This window comes from Phyllobates terribilis, unplaced genomic scaffold, assembly GCF_046119375.1.
Source record: "Phyllobates terribilis strain yellow unplaced genomic scaffold, ASM4611937v1 Scaffold_2__4_contigs__length_985480577, whole genome shotgun sequence".
In the NCBI taxonomy this organism is placed as follows: domain Eukaryota; kingdom Metazoa; phylum Chordata; class Amphibia; order Anura; family Dendrobatidae; genus Phyllobates; species Phyllobates terribilis.
The window spans coordinates 41,763,271-41,788,337 of NW_027362762.1; the positions used below are offsets into that span (position 1 = coordinate 41,763,271).

The 25,067-nt window shown below is 44.9% G+C and overlaps 1 protein-coding gene across 3 annotated transcripts in view; it reads right to left on the bottom strand.

The window, feature by feature from the left end:
- Nucleotides 1-4,540: 4,540 nt before the first annotated feature.
- Nucleotides 4,541-25,067, bottom strand: part of PLEKHB1 (pleckstrin homology domain containing B1) — a 112,969-nt gene continuing 92,442 nt past the window's right edge. For all 3 annotated transcript variants that reach the window (XM_073661277.1, XM_073661274.1, XM_073661275.1), the window contains 3 exons: nucleotides 14,266-14,305; nucleotides 13,792-13,891; nucleotides 4,541-11,879 (listed from right to left, as the gene is read on the bottom strand). In XM_073661277.1, coding sequence (XP_073517378.1) covers nucleotides 11,746-11,879; nucleotides 13,792-13,891; nucleotides 14,266-14,305 — 274 coding nt within the window. In that variant the 3' untranslated portion in view covers nucleotides 4,541-11,745. The remainder of the gene's footprint in view (nucleotides 11,880-13,791; nucleotides 13,892-14,265; nucleotides 14,306-25,067) is intronic.

Here is a 25,067-nt window from a genome sequence, read left to right on the forward strand (position 1 = left end):
GAAGTCCTGTATAAAGAAATATACAAAATAAGTAGACTTAACATTGGAGAGCCAGTCAGTCCTAATTTTTGTGTTTTTATATGGATTCCTTCTCTTTCCATACGGGGGAGAAGAGCTTTGAAACACCAGTTGTCCACGGCTCAGGAATTTCCACTACATTTAATTACTTCCAAGGATCAGACAGAGCCTACAGACAGTGAGGACTAAAGAGGTACCAGATGGATTGATAAGTACGAGAAGAATTACAAGTAAGAGACGTACTACAAGTATCAGACGTGCTGAGAATAAGACGTGCTGAGGACCAGAGCCCAGTGTAAAGGACAGGCTGAGATATCTCCAGGTAAGAAAAATGGATGTTATTAATTCTTTTTCTAAGCAAAGTAGACTAACATTTACTTCTTCAGACGAGTCTAATATAAAAGTTTTATGGCTCAGCTTATATGCAGAATGTGAAATGTCCTTTAAAAGAGAAAAAAGAGAAGTTTAAAAATATTTTACAGTCGGTTGACGTATTTCATAAGTTTGTGTCAGAGAAATCCAAACATGACTGTGTAGAAAGTGTTAACTGATACTAGTGATGTTACTGATTTTGACTGTGATGTGGACATTGAACAAGATGTGAGACACGTGTTTGTAACAGCTACTGAAGGTGACCTTGTGTCTGATGACCTAGGGACTGACAGGGGAACTGACATACAAGGAATTGACGTAGTAGGAAATTCGGGAGAATTGACGTAGGTGACGTAGGAGGAACTGACGTACAAAGGCCACTAAGAATAGAAGAAACGTTAGAAGTTACAGAATCTCAACTTCGAATTAAAGTTAGGAAGAATTTGTTATCCTAAGTCATATTGCGCGACTTGTTAAAGGGTTGATTGTGACTTGTAGGATTGCTACTTCCAATAGGTGGCGCTATAGAGTACAAGTCCTCTTTTCTCTGAAGAGGCAATTTGCATATTAAAAATATGCAAAAAATCATGCCAAAGTATGTAGAAATTCAGAGATATTTGAGAGCTTTGCTGATAAGTTTTGATTTAACCAATGAGGGGAAGAATCAGTTGTTTAAAATGTGGCTTCTTGTGACTTTTTCCAGACACCTAATGTTAATGTCTTGTAAAAATGAGTCACATGAATGGTTAAATGATACTGACAGACTGAGACATTTGATTTGGTATGCAACTAAGAATAACTGCCCAGACATTGATATTCTTCAAAAATTAAGGATTGGTAGGAAAGAATGTACGTTTACATTCATGTTCATAGTTGAACGGTTGTACAGAATCGTCATTGAGAATGGGAAATCATAGCAAATGATAAAAACTTTTGTAAACAAATTAGCATTTTTTTAGTTCTGCATCTCGTGTTATTGCGTCAGAAAGGGATTACTTATTTAAACGTGCACAGTCCTTTGATCTTGCTAGAAAACATGAGAATCGTGAAGGGAAAATAGTAACATAGTAACATAGTAAAATAGTAACATAGTAAAATAGTAACATAGTTTTTAAGGTTGAAGGAAGACTAAATCCATCTAGTTCACCCCATAGTCTAACATGTTGATCCAGAGGAAGGCAAAAAAAAACCATGTGGCAAACACTAAGCTCCACATTGGGGAAAAAATTCCTTCCAGACTCCATACGACAATCAGACTAGTTCCCTGGATCAACGCCCTACCAATAAATCGAGCTAATTTTGTAAAATCAGAAAGGGTAAAATCTTATCAGAAGTCAGTATCAAACTCTCATAAATTCATACTTTTGTATGTGGAATATATGGTTTGAACATAATTCTGTGACAGTCCGAGTGAAGTAATACAAATAAGTTTAATTATGAGAATATTAAGATACATAATGAAAGTAGTATCTTCAATATGTACAGTACAGACCAAAAGTTTGGACACACCTTCTCATTTAAAGATTTTTCTGTATTTTCAGGACTTTGAAAATTGTACATTCACACTGAAGGCATCAAAACTATGAATTACCACATGTGGAATTATATACTTAACAAAAAAGTGTGAAACAACTGAAAATATGTCTTATATTCTAGGTTCTTCACAGTAGCCACCTTTTGCTTTGATGACTGCTTTGCACACTCTTGGCATTCTCTTGATGAGCTTCAAGAGGTAGTCACCGGAAATGGTTTTCACTTCACAGGTGTGCCCTGTCAGGTTTAATAAGTGGGATTTCTTGCCTTATAAATGGGGTTGGGACCATCAGTTGCGTTGTGCAGAAGTCTGGTGGATACACAGCTGATAGTCCTACTGAATAGACTGTTAGAATTTGTATTATGGCAAGAAAAAAGCAGTTAAGTAAAGAAAAACGAGTGGCCATCATTACTTTAAGAAACAAAGGTCAGTCAGGCCAAAAAATTGGGCAAACTTTGAAAGAGTCCCCAAGTGCAGTTGCAAAAACCATCAAGTGCTACAAAGAAACTGGCTCACATGAGGACCGCCCCAGGAAAGGAAGACCAAGAGTCACCTCTGCTTCTGAGGATAAGTTTATCCGAGTCACCAGCCTCAGAAATCGCAGGTTAACAGCAGCTCAGATTAGAGACCAGGTCAATGCCACACAGAGTTCTAGCAGCAGACACATCTCTACAACAACTGTTAAGAGGAGACTTTGTGCAGCAGGCCTTCATGGTAAAATAGCTGCTAGGAAACCACTGCTAAGGACAGGCAACAAGCAGAAGAGACTTGTTTGGGCTAAAGAACACAAGGAATGGACATTAGACCAGTGGAAATCTGTGCTTTGGTCTGATGAGTCCAAATTTGAGATCTTTGGTTCCAACCACCGTGTCTTTGTGCGACGCAGAAAAGGTGAACGGATGGACTCTACATGCCTGGTTCCCACCGTGAAGCATGGAGGAGGAGGTGTGATGGTGTGGGGGGGCTTTGCTGGTGACACTGTTGGGGATTTATTCAAAATTGAAGGTATACTGAACCAGCATGGCTACCACAGCATCTTGCAGCGGCATGCTATCCCATCCGGTTTGCGCTTAGTTGGACCATCATTTATTTTTCAACGGGACAATGACCCCAAACACCTCCAGGCTGTGTAAGGGCTATTTGACCAAGAAGGAGAGTGATGGGGTGCTACGCCAGATGACCTGGCCTCCACTGTCACCAGACCTGAACCCAATCGAGATGGTTTGGGGTGAGCTGGACCGCAGAGTGAAGGCAAAAGGGCCAACAAGTGCTAAGCATCTCTGGGAACTCCTTCAAGATTGTTGGAAGACCATTTCCGGTGACTACCTCTTGAAGCTCATCAAGAGAATGCCAAGAGTGTGCAAAGCAGTCATCAAAGCAAAAGGTGGCTACTTTGAAGAACCTAGAGTATAAGACATATTTTCAGTTGTTTCACACTTTTTTGTTAAGTATATAATTCCACATGTGGTAATTCATAGTTTTGATGCCTTCAGTGTGAATGTACAATTTTCATAGTCATGAAAATACAGAAAAATCTTTAAATGAGAAGGTGTGTCCAAACTTTTGGTCTGTACTGTATATCTCTATATTTCTTTAATAATTATTATTTCTTGAGTTAGTTAATAATTATGAATAAGTGCAACCACACATCAAAATGATTTAGAAAGGAAATTTATATTTAGAATAATTTTTCCAAATTATAATTTTATACTATGCAATTTTATTTTTTTTAATGGTTTCCTTGATGGGTACACACACATCTTCAGACAAACATATGATACAAATTGATATGAAATTTATACAGAATATTTATAAAATAATTATTTTTAATTTTGGCTCTGATATATGAATGATTAAATAATATTTTTGGGCATTAAGGGGGAAAAATGTGTTTTTGATCCTGATTACATAATCACATTGATTAATACCTATTCTTCACACATTTTAATAAAGAAGACATATTAATAAGGTACAATGGTATAACTATAGGGTATAATAAAATGAAGTATTATAATAATGAGTCATTTGTTACACTAGAGAACGGTATTACATGCAAAGTTGCATAATTTGATAATTTTGGTAAAACAAGGTTACGACAAACATTAAATCATCCAGATAATGGAAATAAGGGCAGCGCCGGTGACAGCACCCGGCGTACCCGGGCAAGTACCAGGCCGTGGACCATCAGAGTGGGCCCCTCTGATGGGCAAGGGCCATTTTTGTGATGGTCATCAGACACAAGCCGGCGGCCCTGCAGAGACACATGCCAGAGGAGCTGGATGGGACACAGGTCGCGGGCAGGTGAGAGAGGTTTGTTGCCGGCTTCCTTAATCCCCATATTAAAAATATTTCTAATGTGTTTGAGATGTGAATATCTGTGTGCATATATTTATGTCTGTTTTATATGTGTTTTTCAGAATTTGTGTTCAAATATGTTTGTATGCCTGTATGTGTATGTATCTGTGTATATGTTTGTGTATGAGCGTGTGTGCTTATTGTATGTGTGCATATCTGTATACCATGTGCATGTGTGTGCATGCCTGCGTACTGTGTGTGTGCATGCCTGCGTACTGTGTGTGTGCATGTCTGCGTACTGTGTGTGTGCATGTCTGCATACTGTGTGTGTGCATATCTGCATACTGTGTGTGTGCATGTCTGCATACTATGTGCATGTGCATGTCTGCGTACTGTGTGTGTGCATGTCTGCTTACTGTGTGTGTGCGTGTCTGCGCACTGTGTGTGTGCATGTCTGCGTACTGTGTGTGTGCATGTCTGCGTACTGTGTGTGTGCATGTCTGCCTACTGTGTGTGTGCATGTCTGCCTACTGTGTGTGTGCATGTCTGTGTACTGTGTGTGTGCGTGCGTGTCTGCGTACTGTGTGTGTGTGCATGTCTGCGTACTGTGTGTGTGTGCATGTCTGCGTACTGTGTGTGTGTGCATGTCTGCGTACTGTGTGTGTGCATGTCTGCGTACTGTGTGTGTGTGCATGTCTGCGTACTGTGTGCATGTCTGCGTACTGTGTGTGTGCATGTCGGCGTACTGTGGGTGTGTGCATGTCTGCGTACTGTGTGTGTTTGCATGTCTGCGTACTGTGTGTGTGTGCATGTCTGCGTACTGTGTGTGTGTGCATGTCTGCGTACTGTGTGTGTGCATGTCTGCGTACTGTGTGCATGTCTGCGTACTGTGTGTGTGCATGTCTGCGTACTGTGTGTGTGTGCATGTCTGCGTACTGTGTGTGTGTGTGCATGTCTGCGTACTGTATGTGTGTGCATGTCTGCGTACTGTGTGTGTGTGCATGTCTGCGTACTGTGTGTGTGTGCATGTCTGCGTACTGTGTGTGTGTGCATGTCTGCGTACTGTGTGTGTGCATGTCTGCGTACTGTGTGCATGTCTGCGTACGGTGTGTGTGCATGTCTGCGTACTGTGTGTGTGTGCATGTCTGCGTACTGTGTGTGTGTGCATGTCTGCGTACTCTGTGTGTGTGTGCATGTCTGCGTACTGTGTGTGTGCATGTCTGCGTACTGTGTGTGTGCATGTCTGCGTACTGTGTGTGTGCATGTCTGCGTACTGTGTGTGTGTGCATGTCTGCGTACTGTGTGTGTGTGCATGTCTGCGTACTGTGTGTGTGCATGTCTGCGTACTCTGTGTATGTCTGTATGTGTGCATATCTGCGTACTGTGTGTGTGCATATCTGCGTACTGTGTGTGAATGTCTACATCCTCTGTGTGCGCATGTCTGTGTACTCTGTGTGTATGTTTGTATGTGTGCATGTCAAAAAACTGAGTGTATATCTGTGTACTGTGTGCATGTGCATATCTGCGTACTGTGTGTGTGCATGTCTGCGTACAGTGTGTGCATGTCTGCGTACAGTGTGTGCATGCTTGCGTACTGTGTGTGCATGTCTGCGTACTGTGTGCATGTCTGCGTACTGTGACTGTATGTCTGCGTACTATGTGCATGTGCATGTCTGCGTACTGTGTGTGTGCATGTCTGCGTACTGTGTGTGTGCATGTCTGCCTACTGTGTGTGTGCATATCTGCGTACTGTGTGCATGTTTGCGTACTGTGTGTGCATGTCTGTGTGCTGTGTGTGTGCATGTCTGTGTACTGTGTGCATGTCTGCGTACTGTGTGTGTGCATGTCTGCGTACTGTGTGTGTGCATGTCTGCGTACTGTGTGTGCATGTCTGCGTACTGTGTGTGTGCATGTCTGCGTAGTGTGTGCATGTCTGCGTACTGTGTGTGCATGTCTGCGTAGTGTGTGCATGTCTGCATACTGTGTGTATGTGCATGTCTGCGTACAGTGTGTGCATGTCTGCGTACAGTGTGTGCATGTCTGCGTACAGTGTGTGCATGTCTGCGTACTGTGTGTGTGCGTGTCTGCGTATTGTGTATGTGCATGTCTGCGTATGTGAAGGATGAGGGGGCAGCCTGGGCCTTGTGTTGTATACCTATATTTCTCCGCCGTATCTGTGCATCATGAATCGTGGTATGTGCTAAAGGGGCCACTGAGACTCTTTTGCCCGGGGCCCACGAAAACCTGGAGCCGGCCCTGTATAAGGGTATGTGTTACTGAGAACATAACTACTCTGCATTCGTCATTAACTTTTAAAGGCCTTCTTCTTATTTTTATTTAATTTTTATTCTTATTTTTATTTTTTAATTCTTAAATTTTTATTCTTACTTTATTTTTAATTTTTTATTTTAATTCTCATTTTTTTTAATTTTATTTCAACATCTCAGTTGAGAAAACAGATCAATATTTAATAAAGTAATGTCTAGTACAAGAATATTGCTTCATTAAATATGATGATGGTATGGTTCCACTATGAGAAGAAAACTGTTTCAATTTTCTGAGTAAATTCAACGATTCATTCATTCACATATTCATTTATTTTAGTTCATGATCTTTTGGTATTATTGGTTTAATCAATATATCCAATTAATAAAGTTTGAGTAATAAAGATCTAAACACTTGTTACATCAAAACACACTGACACCTATGGGTTGAAAAAGTAATTACACCTATGATATAAAAATTGTTATATCACATGAAGGACTTGGTTAATAATGAATTATTATCTATTATTGTTTTATCATTCCGAACATCATTTATATTAAGATTTTGAAAATAATTAGATGGATATTACTGATTGCTATGGTACGCTGTGATATTAGGTTAGGATTTTGCCAGATTTGGTATTAGATTAGGGAATGAAGTCTTCAATCAAAATACCACAATTAGGAATTCTATCTTAATAAAGAATTTTCATAGTTCTAAATTTAAGAAATTCCAAGAAGAAGTTACAAGAAGAAAAAAGCCGATAACCGGAAGTCCCAGAAGGTAACAATGCTGTGAATGTGAAGAAGAAGACGGGATGAAGACGGGATGAAGACCAGATAACAGCAGATGATGATGATGATGGGACCCTGTGTTGCTTCGATTTCGATTTAGGGATGAATTTTATATGAATATTAGTCACGGCTTACCATAACATGAATTCACATCATTATGCTATTGAATATGTATTGAATAATCAAATATAATATTATTATTATTATTATTATTATTATTAATTTTATTAATATTATGAACATTAAATTATATTGTCAAAGAAGAAGAAGAAGATCCTGTTATCCTAATGAGGATCTTATCTAATTTGAGGGTTCCAATTGATGTCTGTCACCCTCAAAAGGGGGAATTGTTAAATATTAATTATGGTTTCTCAATTCTGTGCCGGATAGATTGTATCGGCCTCTTAGGTTTTTGCTGACATGACATTTAGGTTATTTCTTTACACTTAGCTCAGGGTAGAGGTTAGTGCCATATATGAAAAACAGGTGCTATGTGGGACATATATAACCCACGTGAGACACAGGGGGGGTCTTTCCACTTTCCACTGACATCAGATGGAGGGTCTGCACACTGAGCATCTGACATGTAGGCCTCACCCACGTGCTCGACACAGACAGATGAAAACTACCATTCAGGATCCCAGGAAAAGATGGACCCTCATGAATGAATCTCAACTAATAAGCTGATTATGGACAATCTCATTGTAACTACTCAAATTATTTTATGTTTTGCTGCAATTATTCTTTTTGGTGGACTCATGTCCCGCTGCAATAAACCTCTACATTTTTTTTCATAAGATTTATGGTGACATGTTCTTTGAAGAATCACACAAGGTAAGAAGTCCTGAATAAATAAATATAAAAAAATAAGTATATTTAATAGGGAGCTCTCTGTATACAGAAATACGTGATTAAATTCTGTCTGCAGCCACCACTAGGGGGAGCTCCCTGTATACAGAAATATGTGATAAGATCCTGTCTGCAGCCACCACGAGGGGGAGCTCTCTGTATACAGAGATACATGATAAGATTCTGTCTGCAGCCACCACTAGGGGGAGCTCCCTGTATAAAGAGATACATGATAAGATTCTGTCTGCAGCCACCACTAGGGGGAGCTCTCTGTATACAGAGATACATGATAAGATCCTGTCTGCAGCCACCACTAGGGGGAGCTCCCTGTATAAAGAGATACATGATAAGATCCTGTCTGCAGCCACCACTAGGGGGAGCTCCCTGTATACAGATATACATAAGATCCTGTCTGCAGCCACCACTAGGGGGAGCTCCCTGTATACAGAGATATATGATAAGATTCTGTCTGCAACCACCACTAGGGGGAGCGTCCTGTATACAGAGATACATGATAAAATCCTGTCTGCAGCCACCACTAGGGGGAGCTCCCAGTATACAGAGATACATGATAAGATTCTGTCTGCAGCCACCACTAGGGGGAGCTCCCTGTATACAGAGATACAGTACAGACCAAAAGTTTAGACACACCTTCTCATGTAAAGATTTTTCTGCCACCTTTTGCTTTGATGACTGCTTTGCACACTCTTGGCATTCTCTTGATGAGCTTCAAGAGGTCGTCACCGGAAATGGTCTTCCAACAATCTTGAAGGAGTTCCCAGAGATGCTTAGCACTTGTTGGCCCTTTTGCCTTCACTCTGCGGTCCAGCTCACCCCAAACCATCTCGATTGGGTTCAGGTCTGGTGACTGTGGAGGCCAGGTCATCTGGCGTAGCCCCCTATCACTCTCCTCATTGGTCAAATAGCCCTTACACAGTCTGGAGGTGTGTTTGGGGTCATTGTCCTGTTGAAAAATAAATGATGGTCCAACTAAACGCAAACCGGATGGAATAGCATGCCGCTGGAAGATGCTGTGGTAGCCATGCTGGTTCAGTATGCCTTCAATTTTGAATAAATCCCCAACAGTGTCACCAGCAAAGCCCCCCACACCATCACACCTCCTCCTCCATGCTTCACGGTGGGAACCAGGCATGTAGAGTCCATCCGTTCACCTTTTCTGCGTCGCACAAAGACACGGTGGTTGGAACCAAAGATCTCAAATTTGGACTCATCAGACCAAAGCACAGATTTCCACTGGTCTAATGTCCATTCCTTGTGTTCTTTAGCCCAAACAAGTCTCTTCTGCTTGTTGTCTGTCCTTAGCAGTGGTTTCCTAGCAGCTATTTTACCATGAAGGCCTGCTGCACAAAGTCTCCTCTTAATAGTTGTTGTAGAGATGTGTCTGCTGCTAGAACTCTGTGTGGCATTGACCTGGTCTCTAATCTGAGCTGCTGTTAACCTGCGATTTCTGAGGCTGGTGACTCGGATAAACTTATCCTCAGAAGCAGAGGTGACTCTTGGTCTTCCTTTCCTGGGGCGGTCCTCATGTAAGCCAGTTTCTTTGTAGCGCTTGATGGGTTTTGCAACTGCACTTGGGGACACTTTCAAAGTTTTCCCAATTTTTCGGACTGACTGACCTTCATTTCTTAAAGTAATGATGGCCACTCGTTTTTCTTTACTTAGCTGCTTTTTTCTTGCCATAATACAAATTCTAACAGTCTATTCAGTAGGACTATCAGCTGTGTATCCACCAGACTTCTGCACAACACAACTGATGGTCCCAACCCCATTTATAAGGCAAGAAATCCCACTTATTAAACCTGACAGGGCACACCTGTGAAGTGAAAACCATTTCCGGTGACTACCTCTTGGAGCTCATCAAGAGAATGGCAAGAGTGTGCAAAGCAGTCATCAAAGCAAAAGGTGGCTACTTTGAAGAACCTAGAATATAAGACATATTTTCAGTTGTTTCACACTTTTTTGTTAAGTATATAATTCCACATGTGTTAATTCATAGTTTTGATGCCTTCAGTGTGAATGTACAATTTTCATAGTCATGAAAATACAGAAAAATCTTTAAATCATAGAATAGAATCATAGAATGGTAGAGTTGGAAGGGACCTCCTGGGTCATCTGGTCCAACCCCCTGCTCAAAGCAGGATTCACTAGATCATCTCAGACAGATGTCTGTCCAGCCTCTGTGTGAAGACGTCCATTGAAGGGGAACTCACCACCTCTCGTGGCCGTCTGTTCCACTCATTAATCACCCTAACTGTCAAAAAGTTTTTTCTAATAGCTAATCTGTGTCTCCTCCCATTTAGTTTCATCCCATTGCTTCTAGTCTTTCCTTGTGCAAATGAGAATAAAGATGATCCTTCTACAATGTGACAGCCCTTGACATATTTGTAGACAGCTATTAAGTCTCCTCTCAGTCTTCTTTTTTGCAAGCTAAACATTCCCAAATCCTGCAACCGTTCCTCATAGGACATGGTTTGCAGACCAGTCACCATTCTGGTCGCTCTTCTCTGAACTTGCTCCAGTTTGTCTATGTCTTTTTTAAAATGTGGTGCCCAAAACTGTACACAGTATTCCAGATGAGGTCTGACCAAAGAGGAGTAAAGACCGATAATGACTTCACGTGATCTAGACTGTATGCTTCTGTTAATACATCCCAGAATTGTATTTGCCTTTTTTGCTGCTGCATCACACTGTTGACTCATGTTCAGTCTATGATCTATTAGTATACCTAAGTCTTTTTCACATGTACTGTTGCTTAGCTCTATTCCTCCCATTCTGTATATGCTTTTTTCATTTTTATTGCCCAGATGTAGTACTTTGCATTTTTCCCTGTTAAAAACCATTCTGTTGGTTGCTGCCCACTGCTCCAGTTTATTTAGGTCTTTTTGAATCTTCTCTCTCTCTTCTCTAGTATTAGCTATCCCTGAGAAGGTGTGTCCAAACTTTTGGTCTGTCCTGTACATGATAAGATTCTGTCTGCAGCCACCACTAGAGGGAGCTCCCTGTATACACTGTATACAGAAACACATGATAAGATTCTGTCTGCAGCCACCACTAGAGGGAGCTCCCTGTATACAGAGATACATGAGAAGATCCTGTCTGCAGCCACCACTAGGGGGAGCTCCCTGTATACAGAGATACATGAGAAGATCCTGTCTGCAGCCACCACTAGGGGGAGCTCCCTGTATACAGAGATACATGATAAGATCCTGTCTGCAGTCAAGTTTTAAATAGTGCATAAGCAGCAGTTTGGAAGTAACACTGCCCCCAGTGGACATTTATATTTATAGCACCGGCTAGAATCCTCAGGCTTTAGCGTCTTACATACGTGACAGCAGTTTCTTTTATTTCAAAATTAAATACTGTCCCTTTAAATTCCCCTTAAAGCTGCAGTGATCATTTTTTCCCCCAACATCGTGCTGCTTAAAACTATTTAATCACCGAAGATTTAGAATCTAAAGTGGATCATATCGAACAGGAAATAAATGACTGAATAATAAAGAGTTACTGAATGCGGACAGTGATGGTGGGACACACTATATGACGGCATTATGTACTGGGCTCCCATGACCTGCCATGGCTCCTCTTCTAGCCGGAACTCTAAAACCAGCAAGGCATCCAGATGAGGGAATTGAGGGCAGTGGTGGCGAGGGCTCCAGACAGCAAGCCCAACGCCATGTGTTGCCCGAAAGTGCTGCGTCCGTCTCTGATGATAACATGTGGCACCCCGGGACCTGGGATAAGAAATAAAGTTACCAACATGTGACGATTGAGAGGCAAAAAAAATTAAGAAATTAAAACTCTGCCCCTTCCTGGTCCTGCTCACCCAGCTGACACTTTGTTACAATGTATCAGTGTAGATAATGTTTGTATGTGTTACGTCACTGTAAACCGTGAATGTAATATTGTATTATGGCCAGTAGATGGCAGCATAACTCTACTAAAAAAAATACTCATCCAGAAGACCGCAGGAAATTTACATTTATTTATGTATTTATTTATTTATTTTATTTTAAGCTCTTTGGAAACTGTCAGCAAGCTGCTGTTGATGGATCTTGAGTTCACACCACCTGCAGAACAATAGTTTTTAATTCCAACCTATCTCCACCTTCATTTTATCAATTGCTTCAGTGCATTCCCCAAAAAATGCATTCACTTTGCAAGTACACTGTATTAAAAATCCCCTACCGTTTTGTGTATTCAGCTCCCATGCAGACCTATTTGCTTCCAGTTTAGTCTGACCACCTACTTCTCACTTATCTGCCAAATTATAAGTGTCATAGAAAATATTAAGATTCCTAAAGCCCCTAGTGAGGGGGCAATCACTCCCCTCCCTCCTCCTCTGTCACACGGATTTGCAGTAGGAACAAGAGCTGACACTCTGAGCCCCTTAGAAATAGACTTGTACAAGGGTCATAAGGAAGTAGGAAATTACGTGTAGGAAAATACAGGAAGTCCCTTTGAAGCCCAGGTGACTGAAAGAGGATGTTTTTTTGTGTGAAAGACTGAAATTTATAGAATGGACAGGTAATTGGATCTTCTCAGAGGGTTGGATAACAATAGGGACATGTGTTCACACATAGATAGAGTAGTAGAAGAAGTCTCTTTTGTCCACAGGAAATACATCCTGACATCCTTGAAATGACACTTTTGCTCCCTTAAGGGGGAATGTTATACATTTACACTAGACACAGAGGCACCGGTGAAAAGTTAGGAATATCGATGTATGTATGGATCCGATAGTGATGGGATATATATTTTCAGCATCAGTGCTAATCGGGGAAGAATATAACAAGATCGCTGACACCAGCCATGCCATGTTTACTACCTATGGAAAGGTAAAATCCCTATAAAAAATATGGTGGTGAGCTCGAACTTCTCCTTCGTCAGGAGGGAAGATATTTCATATTTTGGGAATTTCATAAAATCCTGAAGGGCTGAGAACATCCCACAACCTGGCCCACGTGAGGTAATCAAGGGGAGGTGTGTTCTGTTTCCTTTATTTTGTAAACTGCACCCCGAAGCCATATGCTACCAGAAATCAGGTGTCCAGTCAGCCGGTATAAAAAAACGACTGATGGTGGCAGCGAGTAGTCTTAGGTCATCGTGGAGTTAGCAGTGACCGTACCAGGGATATGTACACATATTCCATGCGTTGGACTCAGAGGTGTTTATACCATACGCTCACTGTTAGTTTCCCGATAACCGGCCTATTAGTGGAAACAGCCTGCGGCCTGCTCCATTAGTCGCCTGTCAATCACGTAATTGTTCGGATGATAGGGGGCAGCAGAGATCACAGCGGGTGGATCTGCGTGACATCCTGGGCTGGGATCCCTTGACAATAAGGAAGGACGTAGGGGACAGATAGTTTGGAGTGCAACTGGCAGGATGAGTCTGCAGACTAGCTGTATACACAAAACAATGAATAAAAAAAATCTAAGGAAGACTGTTTGTAAAGTTGTTGAACTTACATTTTTGAAGAAATAATGGGATAAAAGGAGATTAAGGTGATTAAAGTGATTAATGGTAACCTGCTTGCTGACTGTTTCCAGAAAACAGCAATTTTGATTATTCAGGATTCGGCTCAAGAAATGACAGATGGATCAGAATCAGACTCCCGGACCCACGTGCGTCTGTGAGACTTACCGTAGCCAGGGCCATAGTAGTTGTGATTGACATACACAGCCTGATGAGAGTTTACTGGAACGGTCTGGTAGTTATCATCATATGGATTATATACGTACATCTGGGGGAGAGCAGGACACATATCACAGCCATACATTTTACATCATAACAGGCTAGAAATATGGACATGCAGAGAAATGAGTAACTTCTGTCTCCTGGCAGCCACCACTAGAGGGAGCTCACTGCATACAGTGTTATTACCAACTTAATGTGTGCAGTGAGCTCCCTCTAGTGGTGGCTGAAGGTGGAGAAAAGTTTTGCATTCAGCTCAAAGTCTATACAGAGGTGGCAGGGAGTTCTGCATTTTACATAATTAGATGTGCAGTAGACTGCCTCCGCAGGCTGCACAGACTCGTTTTTAGGCCTCTCTTGAGACCTCTATGGGAATGTTTACGATGAATACAACGCTGTAGTAAGTTCAGAAAATGCTCTTACCGGTTGGAATCTCGCATCCAGTAATGCAAATTTCCAAGCACTTGAAAAAAAAGAAGAATATAGAAGTCAGACATACTTCAAAAAGAAAGGCCTCAGTCCTTCAGCAGCGCAGAAAGCGTCGCAATAGAAAAAAATATACCTTAAAATGCCTAATATAGTAGTATGCAGTATAGCGATACTGTTTATGTGCATGACAGAACTATTTATATGTATATTACGGCACTATTTATGTCTCGATATGGTAGTGATACTGTTTTTTTTTCTTCAGTATAGTGATACTATTTGTGTGTACATTATGACAGTACAATTTGTCTTTGAGGCATAGTGGTACCATATTTATGTATAGTATGATAGTATGATTTATTTTAGTACAGTATGGCATCACTATTTATGTGATACGATTTAGGTTTAAGTTGTAGTGGTACTATATATGTGTACATTGTGGCAGTACTATTAATGTGTACAGATTGAGAGCACTATTTATGTGCACAATATGGTAGTATTATTTGTGTACAGTATAGTGATACCACGTGTGTACAGTATGACAGCATTATGTGTGTGCAATACTGTATTATTTGTGTACATATTACAGTGATATTACTTTTGTACAGTATGACAGCACTATTTATACATACAGTACAGTGACACTATTTATGTGTACTGTATGGCATCACTGATTATGTGTAAAGTACCGTGATACTACGTAATTGTACAGTATAGCGGTACTATTTATGTGTGCAGAATAGTGATAATATTGAAGTGTACATTATGGAGGTACTATTTACGTTTATGTTGTAATGTACTATATATGTGTACATTGTGGCAGTACTATTAATGTGTACAGACTGAGAGCACTATTTATGTGTCCAATATGGTAGTATTATTTGTGTATAGTGATACTATATGTGTACAGTATGAATTAGCAAATGGTGTCCATATAATAAATTGAAGTCACTTCAAATCAACATCATATACAAATACTTCGACTAACATAAATTCGGTTGAGTGAAGAGAACCATGGAGTAAAATAATCAATCTTTATTGAAAAACATTAAAATAATTTAAAATCACAGAGTGCCCAGTAGGGGGGGACACCTTCTCCATCCAACAGAAAGATATATTACTGCTATACATCCAGAGAAACAAAAAGAGGGATAGAAAGCAAGTGATAAATGTCAAGTGACTTCCCTCTTGACTATTTAGCAGTTTAAAAGGTATATCCTAATATAAACCACTACAGCAATTGTAAGAAATATTCCAAGCAGCAGAGCATAATTCACAACATGAATAGAATTCCAAACTGAGCAGTATTAGACTGACATTCCAGGCCCACAACACAATAGTGAATATATAAGACCATACAGTGAAATGTACATGGGATAATATGACTGTAGCGAAAGCAAATTGAGGTATTAAATAGTACCACTAGTGGGCATATTAGATACTATAAAGCCCAGACCATTGAATAGATGTCAATAATACATGGAGTCTATCCCATAGATAGTGCACATTACCTGTGTAGCAAGTTAGACCCAGGGCAGAGTAAATCAGCATGGATGAAGACAGCGTCCCCTCTCACCCCGACGCGCGTTTCACCTTTACCACAAGCTTCTTCTGGGGGCATTGCACACGTTACAGTGACACTATTTTATGTGTACAGTACAGTGATACTACATGTGTACAGTATGACAGAACAATGAAGGGAAGGGATATGGGTAAATATTTGGGGGCGGATTCACTGAGATGTTAACACAATATGGGTGTAACATGGGTGGGAGGGGGCGTGGTCCTGCCCGCCAGTCTTAATGAATCACCACCAATAACTTTATTTTCACTATTGATCCAGAAAAAAGTAAAATACCCATAAAGCACGAGTTGTAAGTTTTGTTCCTTGTTTTGAGGACCTTGTATCTGAATTAGCTAGTGAACTCCAGCCCCCAAATCCTGCATGTGCTCCTGGCCTCCACACAGGGCCGGCTCCAGGTTTTTCTGGGCCCCCGGGCGAAAGAGTCTCAGTGGGCCACTTTAACACATACCACGATTCATGATGCACAGATACCGCAGATATATATATATATATATATATATATATATATATATATATATAGTACAATGCCGAAGATTTCACCGCATACTGGCCCCCATAAAATGCTCCATACAGAATACTGGCCCCCATATAACACTCCATACGGAATACTGGCCCCCATATAATGCTCCATACAGAATACTGGCCCCCCATAAACGCTCCATACAGGATACTGGCCCCCATATAACGCTCTGTACAGGATACTGGCCCCCTTATAACGTTCCATAGAGGATACTGGCCCCCAAATAATGCACCATGCAGGCTGTTCCCACCACATAATGCCCTATGCAGGCTGTTCCCCCCTTATAAAGCCCCATGCAGGATGTCACCCCCCATATAATGCCCCAAGCAGGATGTCACTTCTCCCCCCCATATAATGCCCTATGCAGGATGTCCCTTTCCCCTCCATATAATGCCCCATGCAGGATGTCCCTTCTCCCCCATATAAGGCCCCATGCAGGATGTCACTTACCCCCATATAATTCTCCATGCAGGATGTCCCTTCACCCTCATATAATGCCCCATGCAAGATGTCCCTTCCCCCCCCATATAATGCCCCATGCAGGATGTCCCTTCCCCCACCATATAATGCCCAATGCAGGATGTCACCTCTCCCCCCATATTATGCCCCATGCAGGATGTCCCTTCACCCCCATATAATGCTCCATGCAGGATGTCACTTACCCCCATATAATTCTCCATGCAGGATGTCCCTTCACCCTCATATAATGCCCCATGCAAGATGTCCCTTCCCCCCCCCATATAATGCCCCATGCAGGATGTCCCTTCCCCCACCATATAATGCCCAATGCAGGATGTCACCTCTCCCCCCATATAATGCCCCATGCAGGATGTCACGTCTCCCCCATATAGTGCCCCATGCAGGATGCCACTTCCCCCCCCATATAATGCCCCATGCAGGATGTCACCTCTCCCCGCATATAATAACCCCAGAAGGATGTCACCCCCCATATAATGCCCCATGCAGGATGTCCCTTTACCCCCATATAATGCCCCATGCAGGGTGTCACCTATTACCCCATATAATGCCCCATGCAGGATATCACTCCCGCCCCCCATATAATGCCCCATGTAGGATGTCACTTCCCCCCATATAATGCCCCATGCAGGATGTCACCTCTCCCCCCATATAATGCCCCATGCAGGATGTCACTTCCCCCCCATATAATGCCCCATGCAGGATGTCACTTCCCCCCCATATAATGCCCCATGCAGGATGTCACCCCCTCATATAATGCCCCATGCAGGATGTCATCCCCCCATATAATGCCCCATGCAGGATGTCCCTTCACCCTCATATAATGCCCTATGCAGGATGTCCCTTCCCCCCATATAATACCCCATGCAGGATGTCACCTCTCCCCCCATACAATGCCCATGCAGGATGTCCCTTTCCCCCCCATATAATGGCCCATGCAGGATGTCACTTTCCCCCCATATAATGCTCCATGCAGGATGTCACCATTCCCCCATGTAATGCCCCATGCAGGATGTCACCACTCCCCCCATATAATGCCCATGCAGGATGTCACCTCTCCCCCCATACAATGCCCCATGCAGGATGTCACCTCTCCCCCCATACAATGCCCCATGCAGGATGTCACCTCTCCCCCATATAATGCCCCATGCAGGATTTCCCTTCACCCCCATATAATGCCCCATGCAGGATGTCCCTTCCCCCCTATACAATGCCCCATGCAGGATGTCACCTCTCCCCCCATATAATGCCCCATGCAGGATGTCACCTCTCCCCCCATATAATGCCCCATGAAGGATGTCCCTTCACTCCCATATAATGCCCCATGCAGGATGTCCCTTTCCCCCCCATATAATGGCCCATGCAGGATGTCACATTCCCCCCATATAATGCTCCATGCAGGATGTCACCTCTCCCCCCATATAATGCTCCATGCAGGATGTCACCTCTCCCCCATATAATGCCCCATGCAGGATGTCACCTCTCCCCCATATAATGCCCCATGCAGGATGTCCCTTTCCCCCATATAATGGCCCATGCATGATGTCATTTTCCCCCCATATACTGCTCCATGCAGGATGTCCCCCCATATAATGCCCCATGCAGGATGTTCCTTTCCCCCCATAAAATGCCCCATGCAGGATGTTCCTTTCCCCCCGATATAATGTCCCATGCAGGATGTCACCTCTCCCCCATGTAAAGCCCCATGCAGGATGTCACCTCTCCCCCCATATAATGCCCCATGCAGGATGTCACCTCTCCCCCCATATAATGCCCCATGCAGGATGTCCCCCCCCATATAATGCCATATGCAGGATGTCACGTCCCCCCATATAATGCCCCATGCAAGATGTCACCTCTCTCCCCCATATAATGCCCCATGCAGGATGTCACCTTTCCCCTCCATATAATGCCCCATGCAGGATGTCCCTTTCCCCCCATATAATGCCCCATGCAGGATGTCCCACCCCCATACAATGCCCCATGCAGGATGTCACCTCTCCCCCCTTAAAATGCCCCATGCAGGATGTCACCTCTCCCCCCATATAATGCCCCATACAGGATGTCCCTTCACCTCCATATAATGCCCCATGCAGGATGTCCCTTTCCCCCCCATATAATGGCCCATGCAGGATGTCACTTTTCCCCCATATAATGCTCCATGCAGGATGTCACCTCTCCCCCCATACAATGCCCCATGCAGGATGTCACCTCTCCCCCCCATATAATGCCCCATGCAGGATGTCACCTCTCCCCCCATATAATGCCCCATGCAGGATTTCCCTTCACCCCCATATAATGCCCCATGCATGATGTCCCTTTCCCCCCATATAATGGCCCATGCATGATGTCACTTTCCCCCCACATAATGCTCCATGCAGGATGTCCCTCCCCCCCATATAATGCCCCATGCAGGATGTTCCTTCCCCCCCATATAATGCCCCATGCAGGATGTTCCTTTCCCCCCCATATAATGCCCCATGCAGGATGTTCCTTTACCCCCCATATAATGTCCGATGCAGAATGTCACCTCTCCCCCATGTAAAGCCCCATGCAGGATGTCACCTCTCCCCCCATATAATGCCCCATGCAGGATGTCACCTCTCCCCCCATATAATGCCCCATGCAGGATGTCCCCCCCCCCATATAATGCCATATGCAGGATGTCACCTCTCCCCCCCATATAATGCACCATGCAGGATGTCACCTCCCCCCCCCCCATATAATGCCCCATGCAGGATGTCCCTTTCCCCCCATATAATGCCCCATGCAGGATGTCCCTCCCCCCCCACATAATGCCCCATGCAGGATATCACTCCCCCCATATAATGCCCCATGCAGGATGTTCCTTTACCCCCCATATAATGTCCCATGCAGAATGTCACCTCTCCCCCATGTAAAGCCCCATGCAGGATGTCACCTCTCCCCCCATATAATGCCCCATGCAGGATGTCACCTCTCCCCCCATATAATGCCCCATGCAGGATACCCCCCCCCCATATAATGCCATATGCAGGATGTCACGTCCCCCCATATAATGCCCCATGCAAGATGTCACCTCTCTCCCCCATATAATGCCCCATGCAGGATGTCACCTTTCCCCTCCATATAATGCCCCATGCAGGATGTCCCTTTCCCCCCATATAATGCCCCATGCAGGATGTCCCACCCCCATACAATGCCCCATGCAGGATGTCACCTCTCCCCCCTTAAAATGCCCCATGCAGGATGTCACCTCTCCCCCCATATAATGCCCCATACAGGATGTCCCTTCACCTCCATATAATGCCCCATGCAGGATGTCCCTTTCCCCCCCCATATAATGGCCCATGCAGGATGTCACTTTTCCCCCATATAATGCTCCATGCAGGATGTCACCTCTCCCCCCATACAATGCCCCATGCAGGATGTCACCTCTCCCCCCCATATAATGCCCCATGCAGGATGTCACCTCTCCCCCCATATAATGCCCCATGCAGGATTTCCCTTCACCCCCATATAATGCCCCATGCAGGATGTCCCTTTCCCCCCATATAATGGCCCATGCATGATGTCACTTTCCCCCCACATAATGCTCCATGCAGGATGTCCCTCCCCCCCATATAATGCCCCATGCAGGATGTTCCTTCCCCCCCATATAATGCCCCATGCAGGATGTTCCTTTCCCCCCCATATAATGCCCCATGCAGGATGTTCCTTTACCCCCCATATAATGTCCCATGCAGAATGTCACCTCTCCCCCATGTAAAGCCCCATGCAGGATGTCACCTCTCCCCCCATATAATGCCCCATGCAGGATGTCACCTCTCCCCCCATATAATGCCCCATGCAGGATGTCCCCCCCCCCATATAATGCCATATGCAGGATGTCACCTCTCCCCCCCATATAATGCACCATGCAGGATGTCACCTCCCCCCCCCCATATAATGCCCCATGCAGGATGTCCCTTTCCCCCCATATAATGCCCCATGCAGGATGTCCCTCCCCCCCCACATAATGCCCCATGCAGGATATCACTCCCCCCATATAATGCCCCATGCAGGATGTTCCTTTACCCCCCATATAATGTCCCATGCAGAATGTCACCTCTCCCCCATGTAAAGCCCCATGCAGGATGTCACCTCTCCCCCCATATAATGCCCCATGCAGGATGTCACCTCTCCCCCCATATAATGCCCCATGCAGGATGCCCCCCCCCATATAATGCCATATGCAGGATGTCACCTCTCCCCCCCATATAATGCACCATGCAGGATGTCACCTCTCCCCCCCATATAATGCACCATGCAGGATGTCACCTCTCCCCCCCATATAATGCCCCATGCAGGATGTCCCTTTCCCCCCATATAATGCCCATGCAGGATGTCCCCCCCCCACATAATGCCCCATGCAGGATATCACTCCCCCCATATAATGGCCCAGGCAGGATGTCACCCCCCCCTATAATGCCCATGCAGGATGTCACCCCCCCTATAATGCCCCATGCCTCCATACATTAAAAAAAAATCAAATACTCACCTCACCTGTTGCCGCTGCTCGGGTCCGGGCTCCAGCGTCGCCGGTGTCTTCCCACTCTGCGCTGCCTGTGACAGCTCAGGGGAGGGCGCGGTGGAAAAACGTCACAGGCAGCGCACAGCAGGATGACAGCGGCTCTGCGGAGGCACGGGGAGAGGTAAGTATCCGGCTACCGGGGCCCTGAACAAGCGGGGAAGAAGGGCAGGCACTGGCACCGCTCTCCTCCACCCATAGCGCGGAGGGGTGCCCAACCGCAAGTGGGCCCCCCCGCTTGCTCAGGGCCCCGGCACTTGCTCGGGTGCTGACGCTGGCCCTGCCTCCACACCATGCCCCAATCACAGGGCTGACCAAGCACAGACAGGAAGTGTTATCATGTGAACACAGAAGCAGTGGAGAATGTCTAGATGAACACGCAGCGCCGCACACACTGTGCTGATCCCTGGTGATACATTGTAGTGAAGCCTGTAATAATAATGGGCACTGAAGGGGTGTCTGTCAATCTCCAACCGGGGTCCACAGGAGAATGGGATTATTGGTAAATTCTGACAGCTGGCTCAGATTATAGCGAATCTCAGCTGCTGGCAGAAACCACGCTATCAAATACCCCAGGGAGAACTCTAACCTGGATGAACCCTCCATATGGCGCCACACTGCAGAGCTCACTGTGTAAGTAGGTTAATAGAGAGGAGGTGCGGAGCATTACTGCACATACAAGAATTACTGCAACTAAACGGTGAACCGTCCAGAGCTACAATAAAAATCCTGCAACCTCCAGAGCTGAAATCTTCTAATATTTCCTGCTTGTACAGTGACTGCACATTGTCAAATCATTTGATGTAGGAGAAGATATCTATCCCTCTGCATCATAGGAGACCCCTTCATTGAAGGGCTTGCTGTAAAGAAATCTCCCGGTCCGGATGGCTTAACATCTGAATTCTATAAGACCTTTAAGGACGCCTTGGTTCCCATCTTGACTGAGGTATTCAATGAGTGTCTTTACTCGGGTACTCTGCCAAAGTCAATGAGGAGGTCTGCCCTGATCATCTTGTCAAACAGCATAGTGGATGGGATTTATAGAAATACCATGCCCACTATGCGTCTGCAGCTCACCCGCGGAAACTGACATGCGGCGCGTCTTTCCAGAAAGCAGCATGTCAATTTCTCCAGCGGGTCTGAATGAGGGCTTTCCCCATAGACCTAATCTCTATGGGGAAAGTCCGGAGGTGAAAAAAAAAGGCGGCGCTCATTTGCATATCCGTCTGTGGCTCCTCCGTAGCGTCGGGGCCGCAGGCGGTGAGACATTGTGTGCACATACCCTTAATCGGCTGGTGATATTTGCACCCCGACTCCTTTCGGGGGCCCAGCATTGCTCTGTTCCGGGCCGCAGTACAATTAGTGCTGTACTCTGTGTCCGAGAGGCGGTGGAGCAGGGTAGGGCTGGCCACTGGAAGGGGTACATGCTGTCATTGGACCAGGCGAAAGCGTTTGATCGGGTTAATCATGAGTACCTCTGGTCTGTCCTTCTGAGTTATGGCCTGCCGGGGGGCTTTGTTGATTGGCTTAAGACCTTGTATTCTAGGGCAGAGAGTTTCCCGCTTGTGAACGGTTGGATTGGCAGCTCTTTTGAGGTTGGGTGTGGTGTTCGCCAGGGTTGTCCCTTGAGCCCGCTGCTGTACGTGTTTGCGATTGACCCACTTCTTAGGAGGGTGGAGCGTGGACCGTTAGCTGGGATCGGGATGGACCGGGCAGCACCGGAAGCCACTCTGAGAGTGGTGGCGTATGCCGATGACGTCACCGTTTTTGTTTCCTCTGATGGGGAGGCAGAATGGCTGATGTCAGAGGTAAATCGCTACTCGGAGGCATCTGGGTCTAAGATCAACCGGGATAAGTGTGAGAGTCTCTGGCTGGGAGGAGGAGATCCTGGTTTTGATCTCCCGGACACCCTTCCAGGACCCAAAGTCTCTGCATAATATCTTGGCATCGAATTTGGCCAGGGGGATTACCCCAAACAAAATTGGAACAGCAGGCTAGAGATCGCCACTCAGAAGGTGAACCAATGGAAGGGTTGGTCTTTGGCCCTAAGGGAAAGGGTAAACCTGATCAAAACTTACCTGCTCCCTTTGCTGATCTATCTGGGCAGTGTGTGCATCTTGCCAGAGCCTCTCTGGACTCGGGTCTACAGTTTGTTCTTCCAACTGTTATGGGGGAATAGACTGAACCTGGTCAAGAGGGAGGTTACTTACCGTACGAGGAGACTAGGAGGGTTGGGTATGGTCAACCCTGTGGTATTCCTTGTGAATACCTTCATTAAGATCAATATTGCAAACCTCTGGAAAGAGAAGGCTCCTCCGTGGGTATTCTCCTGTAAGGGATGGTTTCTTCCAGGAGGGCAAGTGAAGGATCTCCGCACACCGCATGGACATCTCCCGGCTTACGCTACCGTGGTTCTGAAGGTAATTCGCTGGTGGGGTCTGGGAATGTGGGAGGTCAGGACTCTGCCAAGGAAGCTCCTTGACAAAAGGGTTCTGTTGACCCATTTTCAGAGGCCTCTGGCGCTCAGGGATTGCCCAAGTCGGGATCTTGGGGTGGGTCTGCATCTTTTGAATTCTATCAGGATCCCCTCAAAGGTTTGGGACTTGGCTTGGCGCTGCTTCCATGGGAAACTGTGTGTGAGGGACAATCTGAAGTGTAGGAGCTCTGAGGACAGGAACTGTCCTCGGGAGCATTGTGGTACCATGCTTGAAAGCATGGACCACTTCCTGCTTCGTTGTCCCTTTAGCACAGAGGTGTACAACAGGGTGGGCGCCTCCATTGGCTGGCCCCGGCTGGCCGGTCTCTTTTATGCGGAATGGGCCTATGGAGCATTCGGGGACCTGGGTGGTCGGGACCGCTGCACCTTATTTCTAGTTAGCGCAGTGGTTAGGTATCACACGTGGAACGCACGGTGCTTAGTATCGACGCAGCGGAAAATCCTCCCAGTGGACGATGTGTTTAGGACCATACTCGGTGACCTGGTGAAGGTGCGTTCTCTGGAGTATGAGAGACTGGGTACACGGAGGGCCGCTCTCCTCTGGAGGGGCTTTTCTTTTAGTGTGCCCTAGTCTGGTCGTCTCCTCTCCTGGTGGTGGACTGCTGCTGACACCATAGATTTTTGTTTTATTGATCAGTAGACAGTGATGTAGGGCTGCAGGCGCCGAACTTGGGCTTTGTCAGTTGTGGTTATTGTATTGTTTGTTTCTGTATATATTGTATATATGGGTTTGGCTGTAGGTGTTAGGTTGGGTGGTGGGAAAAGGGGGGAGGTGGGTTCATCTTGTGGGACTTCGGGACACTGGTTATTTGGGTGAAAAACTGGCACTGCCTGATCTGGCCTATGGACGTTGGACATGGACTGAGGCATGAGACGCAGGACCAGCTCTCAGGTCAGTGCCGGGGTTGGGAATGGTGGGCTTGAGTATGGGGTGGTTAGTTTAGTCTTGTATATATTTATATAGTTAGCTTTTATTTTATATTAAAAAAAAAAAAAGTTTGTATATATTTTTGCCAGCTATTGTTTATTTTATTTATTGTTTGTGGTTATTGTTTTCTTTGTTAACCGGACCAGAAGTGTAAATAGTTATTATTCTGTATACATTGTAAGGTGGCTAGTGGTCGCATAGTAGGTGGGAGGTATGTGTCACAGAGATGGCTGGCCTCTGTAA